Source organism: Hippoglossus stenolepis, chromosome 16, assembly GCF_022539355.2.
Source record: "Hippoglossus stenolepis isolate QCI-W04-F060 chromosome 16, HSTE1.2, whole genome shotgun sequence".
In the NCBI taxonomy this organism is placed as follows: Eukaryota; Metazoa; Chordata; class Actinopteri; order Pleuronectiformes; family Pleuronectidae; genus Hippoglossus; species Hippoglossus stenolepis.
In genome coordinates, this window is record NC_061498.1 from 23255673 (window position 1) to 23265354 (window position 9682).

At 41.5% G+C, this 9682-nt stretch overlaps 1 protein-coding gene across 2 annotated transcripts in view; it reads left to right on the top strand.

The window, feature by feature from the left end:
• LOC118123436 (methyltransferase-like protein 22) overlaps positions 1-7462 on the top strand; it is a 640601-nt gene extending 633139 nt beyond the window's left edge. Inside the window, exons 5-8 of one of the 2 annotated variants that reach the window (XM_047343798.1) lie at positions 5233-5273; positions 5484-5626; positions 6611-6682; positions 7381-7455. In XM_047343798.1, the coding sequence (XP_047199754.1) occupies positions 5233-5273; positions 5484-5626; positions 6611-6682; positions 7381-7387 (263 nt within the window). In that variant the 3' untranslated portion in view covers positions 7388-7455. Of the gene's footprint in view, positions 1-5232; positions 5274-5483; positions 5627-6610; positions 6683-7380 lie in introns of both variants that reach the window. The other variant, XM_047343799.1, reaches the window with a different exon arrangement.
• Positions 7463-9682: the final 2220 nt, after the last annotated feature.

Here is a 9682-nt window from a genome sequence, read left to right on the forward strand (position 1 = left end):
ACTAGGGCTACGTTGTAGCACTGACGGAGCCCGAGCACCCGCGTTGAAGCCTGTTGCGGTCGGTGGAGAGAGCGATCAACGACCAAGCGCGCGTCTCCGCGTTCGCAGCGTTTGCGCACTGCGGCGAGGACAAACGCTTCACTTCCTCGTCCGTCGGCGACGCGATCCTTGCCTGCTAATTGCTCATTACGATCCACGCCGTCAATTGCACAACACACTGTGAACATTTTATGTAAATCGAATGATAGTTGTAAAACAAAGCTTACTTCCTGTTGCCAGTAGGTGGCGCCATCACTATTATTACCTACGGACTAATATATCTCTTCAAGTAGGGGCTCTGATGTAGCGTGAGCAATTTTGTGTCAATCGGACAATGTTACAACAACTTAATTTTCACACTGATCAGTAGGTGGCGCTATGACCCTGAACTAATATTAATATATGGATGTGTTCAGGTCAAGATTGTGATCATAGGTCAGCAGTTCGGAGCCGGTTGGATAATGCAGAGTGGATTTACAAAGTACTTCCTGTGTCATGGCGAATCAGTAGGTGGCGCTATGACACTGAGGAAATATTGACACATAGAGCTGTTCAGGCTTGAACTATAATCAAGTGACAGAAGTTTGGCGGTGATAGGACAATGCACACTGGAGTTATGACAACATCGTGTCCTTTGGCGAAGGATGATCCTTCGCCGCACCTCAATGTTGACACGGTTTGAGGAAATGTCACAATTCTGACCATGGTCCATTGACTGCTCTCAGCTCATTTGAGCTGTATATTGTAAAGCAGCCAGGAGCAGTGCATCAAAGTATAAAACATGTCACTTCCTGTAGCCAGCAGGTGGCGCTGTGATTTTAAGTCATAATTTCTGTGTAGATGTCATCAGGCCTGGACACTTGTCTTACATGTCTAGTTTGGACTCGATTTGTCCATGTATGTCCGAGATACAGAACCTCGTGTTTTGATGGCGTGTAATCAAACTTTGAGGCCACGCCACGGTCACGCCGTGTGGCGAAAAATCGATCTTTGAGTTAGTTTTGATCTCCGTCTTGTTGTGATGACACTCATCTCAATTTGAAGTCGATCAGAAAAAGCCCTGGGACAAGTATATCAAAGTATAAATGTGGAATATGGCCAAAATGGCCACTAAAGTCAAAATGGCGGGCTTCCTGTTTGGTCGAGCATATCTATCCAAGTGACTTATTTGTTTGTTATGAAAAGACACATGTCCCTGTCGATTTTGTACATGTCGTCCAATCGTAGGCCGGGCTGCACTGTAGGGGCGCTAGTCAGTTATTATGCCACGCCCATTTCTTAAAACCATCTGAATGTCTGCAGGGGGGGGCTGTTGCTGCACAAATGTAGTTTGAGGGAGTTTGAACCTCCAACACCGAAGTTATAGTAATTTCGTGTGTCACGGCGAGGTGATGAACTTTGACGCCACGCCACTATTATGGCGTTTGACGAAAAGTCACAGTAATCTTATGCCTTCATTATCAATGTCTTGAGACCCGTTTGACACAGGTTTGACGTGGCTGCGGGCAGTGGGTGAGGAGGAATACCTCCACGTGTAAGACGTTCCAAAAACAAGACATTTCCTGTTGCCACCAGGGGGCGCTGTGATTTTAAGTCATGATTTCTGTGTAGATGTCATCAGGCCGGGACTCTTGTCTTACGTGTCTAGTTTGGACTCGATTGGACCATGTATGTCCGAGATACAGAACCTCGTGTTTTGATGGCGTGTAATCAAACTTTGACGCCACGCCACGGTCACACCGTGTGACGAAAAATCGATCTTTGAGTTAGTTTTGATCTCCGTCTTGTTGTGATGACACTCATCTCAATTAGAAGTTGATCAGATAAAAGCCCTGGGACAAGTACATCAAAGTAAAAATGTGGAATATGGCCAAAATGGCCACTAAAACCAAAATGGCGGGCTTCCTGTTGCGTTTTTCATAATGCTCCTTGAGACTTTTTTTCATGATTGGTCACGATACACCTGGGCTACGATTTTTGTGAAGATCGGTCAAAGGGAAACCTAGGGGCTGCGTTCCAGGGGGCGCTGTTGAGCCATTTTGCCACGCCCATTTCAAATTACTCCAGAATACGTAAATTTTCACCACTTTCTAATTTCCTGCAAAGTTTGGTAAGAAGTTCAGCATGTTAAAGCCCTCAAAAAGCCAAATCACTTTAGTCACAATAATCCTTTCAATTTCAATAGGGCCTCTCACCTTCGGTGCTCGGGCCCTAATAATAAGAATAATCCTTTCACTTTCAATAGGGCCTCTCACCTTCGGTGCTCGGGCCCTAATAATCCTTTCACTTTCAATAGGGCCTCTCACCTTCGGTGCTTGGGCCCTAATAAGAAATATGGATGTGTTCAGGTCAAGATTGTGATCATAGGTCAGCGGTTCGGGGCCGGTTGGATAATGCAGAGTGGATTTACAAAGTACTTCCTGTGTCATGGCGAATCAGTAGGTGGCGCTATGACACTGAGGAAATATTGACACATGGAGCTGTTCAGGCTTAGACTATAATCATGTGACAGAAGTTTGGCGGTGATAGGACAATGCACACTGGAGTTATGACAACATCGTGTCCTTTGGCGAAGGATGATCCTTCGCCGCACCTCAACGTTTACACGGTTTGAGGAAATGTCACAATTCTGACCATGGTCAAATGACTTGACTGAGCTCTTTTGAGCTGTATATTGTAAAGCAGCCAGGAGCAGTGCATCAAAGTATAAAACGCTTCACTTCCTGCGTCCGTCGAGCGACGTCGATCCTTGCCTGCTAATTGCTCATTACGATCCACGCCGTCAATTGCACAACACACTGTGAACATTTTATGTAAATCGAATGATAGTTGTAAAACAAAGCTTACTTCCTGTTGCCAGTAGGTGGCGCCATCACTATTATTACCTACGGACTAATATATCTCTTCAAGTAGGGGCTCTGATGTAGCGTGAGCAATTTTGTGTCAATTGGACAATGTTACAACAACTTAATTTTCACACTGATCAGTAGGTGGCGCTATGACCCTGAACCAATATTAATACATGGATGCGTTCAGGTCAAGATTGTGATCATAGGTCAGCAGTTCGGAGCCGGTTGGATAATGCAGAGTGGATTTACAAAGTACTTCCTGTTTCATGGCGAATCAGTAGGTGGCGCTATGACACCGAGGAAATATTGACACATGGAGCTGATCAGGCTTGGACTATAATCATGTGACAAAAGTTTGGTAGTGATAGGACAATGCACACTGGAGTTATGAGAACATCGTGTCCTGTGGCGAAGGATGATCCTTCGCCGCACCTCAATGTTTACACGGTTTGAGGAAATGTCACAATTCTGACCATGGTCAAATGACTTGACTGAGCTCTTTTGAGCTGTATATTGTAAAGCAGCCAGGAGCAGTGCATCAAAGTATAAAACATGTCACTTCCTGTAGCCAGCAGGTGGCGCTGTGATTTTAAGTCATAATTTCTGTGTAGATGTCATCAGGCCGGGACTCTTGTCTTACATGTCTAGTTTGGACTCGATTGGTCCATGTATGTCCGAGATACAGAACCTCGTGTTTTGATGGCGTGTAATCAAACTTTGAGGCCACGCCACGGTCACACCGTGTGACGAAAAATCGATCTTTGAGTTAGTTTTGATCTCCGTCTTGTTGTGATGACACTCATCTCAATTTGAAGTCGATCAGATAAAAGCCCTGGGACAAGTATATCAAAGTATAAATGTGGAATATGGCCAAAATGGCCACTAAAGTCAAAATGGCGGGCTTCCTGTTTGGTCGAGCATATCTATCCAAGAGACTTATTTGTTTGTTATGAAAAGACACATGTCCCTGTCGATTTTTGTACATGTCGGCCAATCGTAGTGCCGGGGCTGCACTGTAGGGGGCGCTAGTCAGTTATTATGCCACGCCCATTTCTTAAAACCATCTGAATGTCTGCAGGGGGGGGATGTTGCTACACAAATGTAGTTTGAGGGAGTTTGAACCTCCAACACCGAAGTTATAGTAATTTCGTGTGTCACGGCGAGGTGATGAACTTTGATGCCACGCCACTATTATGGCGTTTGACGAAAAGTTACAGTAATCTTATGCCTTCATTATCAATGTCTTGAGACCCATTTGAAACAGGTTTGACGTGGCTGCGGGCAGTGGGTGAGGAGGAATACCTCCACGTGTAAGACGTTCCAAAAACAAGACATTTCCTGTTGCCACCAGGGGGCGCTGTGATTTTAAGTCATGATTTCTGTGTAGATGTCATCAGGCCGGGACTCTTGTCTTACGTGTCTAGTTTGGACTCGATTGGACCATGTATGTCCGAGATACAGAACCTCGTGTTTTGATGGCGTGTAATCAAATTTTGACGCCACGCCACGGTCACACCGTGTGACGAAAAATCGATCTTTGAGTTAGTTTTGATCTCCGTCTTGTTGTGATGACACTCATCTCAATTAGAAGTTGATCAGATAAAAGCCCTGGGACAAGTACATCAAAGTAAAAATGTGGAATATGGCCAAAATGGCCACTAAAACCAAAATGGCGGACTTCCTGTTGCGTTTTTCATAATGCTCCTTGAGACTTTTTTTCATGATTGGTCACGATACACCTGGGCTACGATTTTTGTGAAGATCGGTCAAAGGGAAACCTAGGGGCTGTGTTCCAGGGGGCGCTGTTGAGCCATTTTGCCACGCCCATTTCAAATTACTCCAGAATACGTAAATTTTCACCACTGTCTAATTTTGTGCAAAGTTTGGTAAGAAGTTCAGCATGTTAAAGCCCTCAAAAAGCCAAATCACTTTAGTCACAATAATCCTTTCAATTTCAATAGGGCCTCTCACCTTCGGTGCTCGGGCCCTAAATAATAATAATAACAATAACAAACTAACATTCAGTGAAAATACAGAAGTACGCTCATTTGGTTTGGTGTGTGCAGTAAATTGATGACACTTTTTTACAACTCAGTCTGTCCTCACCTTTGGCTTTATGACCTGGTTTGGATGTCCCACCATGATCTTAAAGTAGATGGGGGGCTGAGTGCAGTGACCCATCTTGTTTTTACTTTGATTTCCACGTGTCATTTTGCTGTTTTAATATTGGCCATTTGATATCCAGTCCATATAAAATGCCTTTAAGTGGATATAGTGCACTATGTAGCAAATAATCAGTGATTTAAAATGCACCATCCAATGTATGAATCCAATCTTTTCACAGAGCACACTATGGCAACCCCCCTGGAAGATGTTGGCAAGCAGGTCAGTAAAAATTACTCCACTCTTTCTGTTTTTTGTCTGTTTCTCCTCACAGTTTTAAATCTTTTACCACATAACATCCATATGCCCCTATGCCAGTAAATGATAGAATAAACTTTTGGTGGTGTCATTCATTAATTGATTATTGAATTGTGTAAGTGGTCAATGATGTTAAGGAGGCAGTACCTGATGATATATTGTTTATCTCATCAGGTTTGGCGAGGGGCATTCCTTTTGGCTGACTTCATCCTCTCTCGCCGGTCATGTTTAGAGGAGCTACAGTCCTTGAGCTTGGAGCGGATTAGGGTTCTCCAGTGTTGTCATGGCAACCACAGCCAAAACAGTGTACTGCACAGGTATGATGCCGTCAAGCAGAAATCCAGATTCAAATTCTCGCTCATCAACTATTGAATGTCTGGAGTGTTTGAATATCTTAAACTTAAATTAAACAACTGATAATTATGTGAATAGAACTGAATTGCATGGAAATATCACAAGGTCAGGTCAACTTATTGCTTTGCCTGGTTTTTCAACAGCATTTAATAGTCATTTTCGGTGAATAGACCTGGCGTAAGTGTGAGATATAACAGCTTTTTTTTTTTATCACATATCATACTGATCCCAAGATCAACATTGTCATCATGTTCATTCACAGAAATCTCTGCTTTTAAATTTCAGCTGTTCAGAGATTCACAAGGGGTAGTCAGTGGTGGATTATAGCATCTGCCTTTATGATTAGCTCCGGTCGTTCTTCAACATTTTTATTTTTCTACATAATCGGTGACGCCAAGGTGAAGCAGTGAATGGCTTTTTTTGTGTTCAATCTAGTACATTTTGTGTTGATTTTATTTAGTCTTCAATTCTCTATTTTAAGTTGCGCTCATCAAGTAGGAATTGTTGACTATTCAACAGTTCACTCTGTATATAATTTTTTTTTAACAACATACAGTATGTACATTATGTTAAATTGTACATTAAACTATTTACTCTCCCACACACCCTTGCACTATTTGTATTCCTGCTGACACTTTACAGTAAGTTTGTATTTATTGGTTATTGTATAATATTTGTTTCACCTGCTTGCTTGTACATGAGTGACATATCTTATTTTTTGTCTTCCTTGTTTTGATTCTGTCTAAAGTATCTTCCTGGATATTGTTCTTGGTTCTTGCAGCCCATTGAGGGCCAGTAGAAACCAAGAGGTCACTGTGATAGGCAGTTTTTTGTCAAAAAAGTGTGCATCTCTGCCCTTTCAGCACATTTCAGTATAATGTATATGATAGAACAAAGACACAGAGGCCAATGTTTTTTTTGTTGAAAGAGCTTTATTTGTTTTACAGATGTGGGAGAAGACCTTCTAAGCATGTGCAAGAGAAATGTGACATTAAACAGACACATGACGGAGCCTGCAGGTGAGAGAATGTTGTCAGTTTGTCATTACTTTGACCTTTTCCCTCATTTCCGTCTCAGTTACGTCCAGTTCCGACTGATACCAAAGGCACTGTACACATCTTAATTTGGCCTGTTGTGTGTAAGCAGTACTTCAGTACTATCTTAAATCTCATCCTTTTCGTTTTACTTGGGGATGTGTGGGGAAGTTAACATTGCTCCCTCAAAGTGACAAAATGTCTTCATATTTATTTAGGAAAACGAAATGAACAAAAAACCTAGTAATATAGGTCATATGTCTGTGTACTTAAAATAAAGAAATATGAATACATTAACAATCAGGTTTGGTCGAGCTGCGAGACAAATTCAATAAAATGTTATTATATATCACCAAATCACAACATGATTCACCATACAATATTACTGAGAAACCCACAACAAGCAAGCGTTGGTCAATATTAAAAGAAACAACACTGTTTAACAGGAAGAAACCTCTAGAAAACCAGACTCAATGTGGGTAGCCATCTGCCTCGACAGGTTGGGGTGGATGATGGATTTCATTTTTTATGTGCAGGCCTCACTTTTTCTGTTTTATTTATCGTTCATTTTCCTAAAATTAAAAAAGATAATTTCATGAGGTGGGAAAAAACAAATTTTGAGTACATTTAAAACCCAAGAAAAGCACATTTATCTGGCTTAATAAAGATTTTTTTACCATTAGGTGGTGAAGTGAGAGTGAGGCAGTTGGATTGGCTCCAGCATTCCCTTTGTACAGGTAACACACCAACATTTCCAAGACCTGCTACGGCATAAAATCTAGAACTACATTTTAGATTTTACATTAATCTAAAATGTAGTTTTAGATTACATTTAGATTAATTAGTAAAATTATTTACTAATTAAATGTTTTTTAGTTGTGGTCAGGACATTTTTGCCACAATCCAGAAAACTGGCCAACACACAAAATATATTCATTGTGTTTTCACAATGAAGTTGTGTTTTCAAAGATTCAATGTACCTACCAAATTCAAGACATGCAGGTGAAATGTACCATGACAACAACTCTGCTCATTTGTTTATGTGAAATAAAAAGTAGAGCCTGATGCCAATGCTATTTTTAGTAACCTCAATAGCTACAGTTACAAGCAAACATCCAATTTCTGCTTGGCTGTGTAAATGAATCAACCAACCTCTCACCACTGAACATATTTATGAAGTTTTTGGTGTTGTTCAGACTTATTATGGTATTAGGTATTAACATCTATCCTAAGATCACAAATGAACTGCTCTAAGTCCTTTTGTTCACACCTGGCACTAAAATGTGCCTTCAATGTTTCTCCTTGTGACCTGAACTCATTTCCCTGCTCTATATGCAAATACACACATACAGTGCCTTGCATAAGTATTCACCCCCTTTGGACTTTTCTACATTTTGTCATGGTATAACCACAGATTAAAATTTATTTCATCGTGAGTTTATGTAATGGACCAACACAAAATAGTGCATCATTTGGAAGTGGGGAAATATTACATGGATTTCACAATTATTTACAAATAAAAATCTGAAAAGTGTTGAGTGCATATGTATTCACCCCTTTACTGTGAAACCCCTAACAAAGATCTGGTGCGACCAATTGCATTCACAAGTCACATTTGCAAGTCACATAATTAGTAAATAGGGTCCACCTGTCTGCAATTTAATCTCAGTATAAATACACCTGTTCTGTGACGGACTCAGAGTTTGTTAGAGATCATTACTGAACAAACAGCATCATGAAGACCAAGGAGCTCACCAAACAGGTCAGGGATAAAGTTGTGGAGAAATATGAAGCAGGGTTAGGTTATAAAAAAATATCCAGAGCTTTGAACATCTCTCTGAGCACCATAAAATCCATCATAAGAAAATGGAAAGAATATGGCACAACCGCAAACCTACCAAGAGGAGGCCGTCCACCCAAACTGAAGAGTCGGACAAGGAGAAAATTAATCAGAGAAGCAACCAGGAGGCCCATGGTTACTCTGGAGGAGTTGCAGAGATCCACAGCTGAGGTGGGAGAATCTGTCCACAGGACAACTATTAGTCGTCTACTCCACAAATCTGGCCTTTATGGAAGAGTGGCAAGAAGAAAGCCATTGTTGAAAGGGATCCATAAAAAATCCCGTTTGGAGTTTGCCAGAAGCCATGTGGGAGACACAGCAAACATGTGGAAGAAGGTGCTCTGGTCAGATGAGACCAAAATTGAACTTTTGGCCTCAATGCAAAACGCTATGTGTGGCGAAAACCCAACACTGCCCATCACCCTGAGCACACCATCCCAACAGTGAAACATGGTGGTGGTAGCATCATGCTGTGGGGATGCTTCTCTTCAGCAGGTACAGGAAACTGGTCAGAATAGAGGGAAAGATGGATGGAGCCAAATACAGGGAAATCCTTGAAGAAAATCTGATGCAGTCTGCAAAGACTTGAGACTGGGGCGGAGGTTCATCTTCCAGCAGGACAATGACCCTAAACATACAGCCAGAGCTACAAAGGAATGGTTTGGATTAAAGAATGTTAATGTCTTAAAATGGCCCAGTCAAAGCCCAGACCTCAATCCAATAGAGAATCTATGGCAAGACTTGAAGATTGCGGTTCACAGACGGTCTCCATCCAATCTGACTGAGCTTCATCTTTTTTGCCAAGAAGAATGGACAAACCTTTCCATCTCTAGATGTGCAAAGCTGGTAGAGACATACCCCAAAAGACTTGCAGCTGTAATTGCAGCGAAAGGGGTTCTACCAAGTATTGACACAGGGGGTGAATACTTATGCACCCAACAGATGTCAACTTTTGTTCTCATTATTGTTTGTGTCACAATAAAATTTATTTTGCACCTCCAAAGTACTATGCATGTTTTGTTGATCAAACGGGAAAAAGTTTATTTAAGTCTATTTGAATTCCAGTTAGTAACAGTACATAATGGGAAAAAGTCCAAGGGGGGTGAATACTTATGCAAGGCACTGTAGGTTACATCATTTCGTCG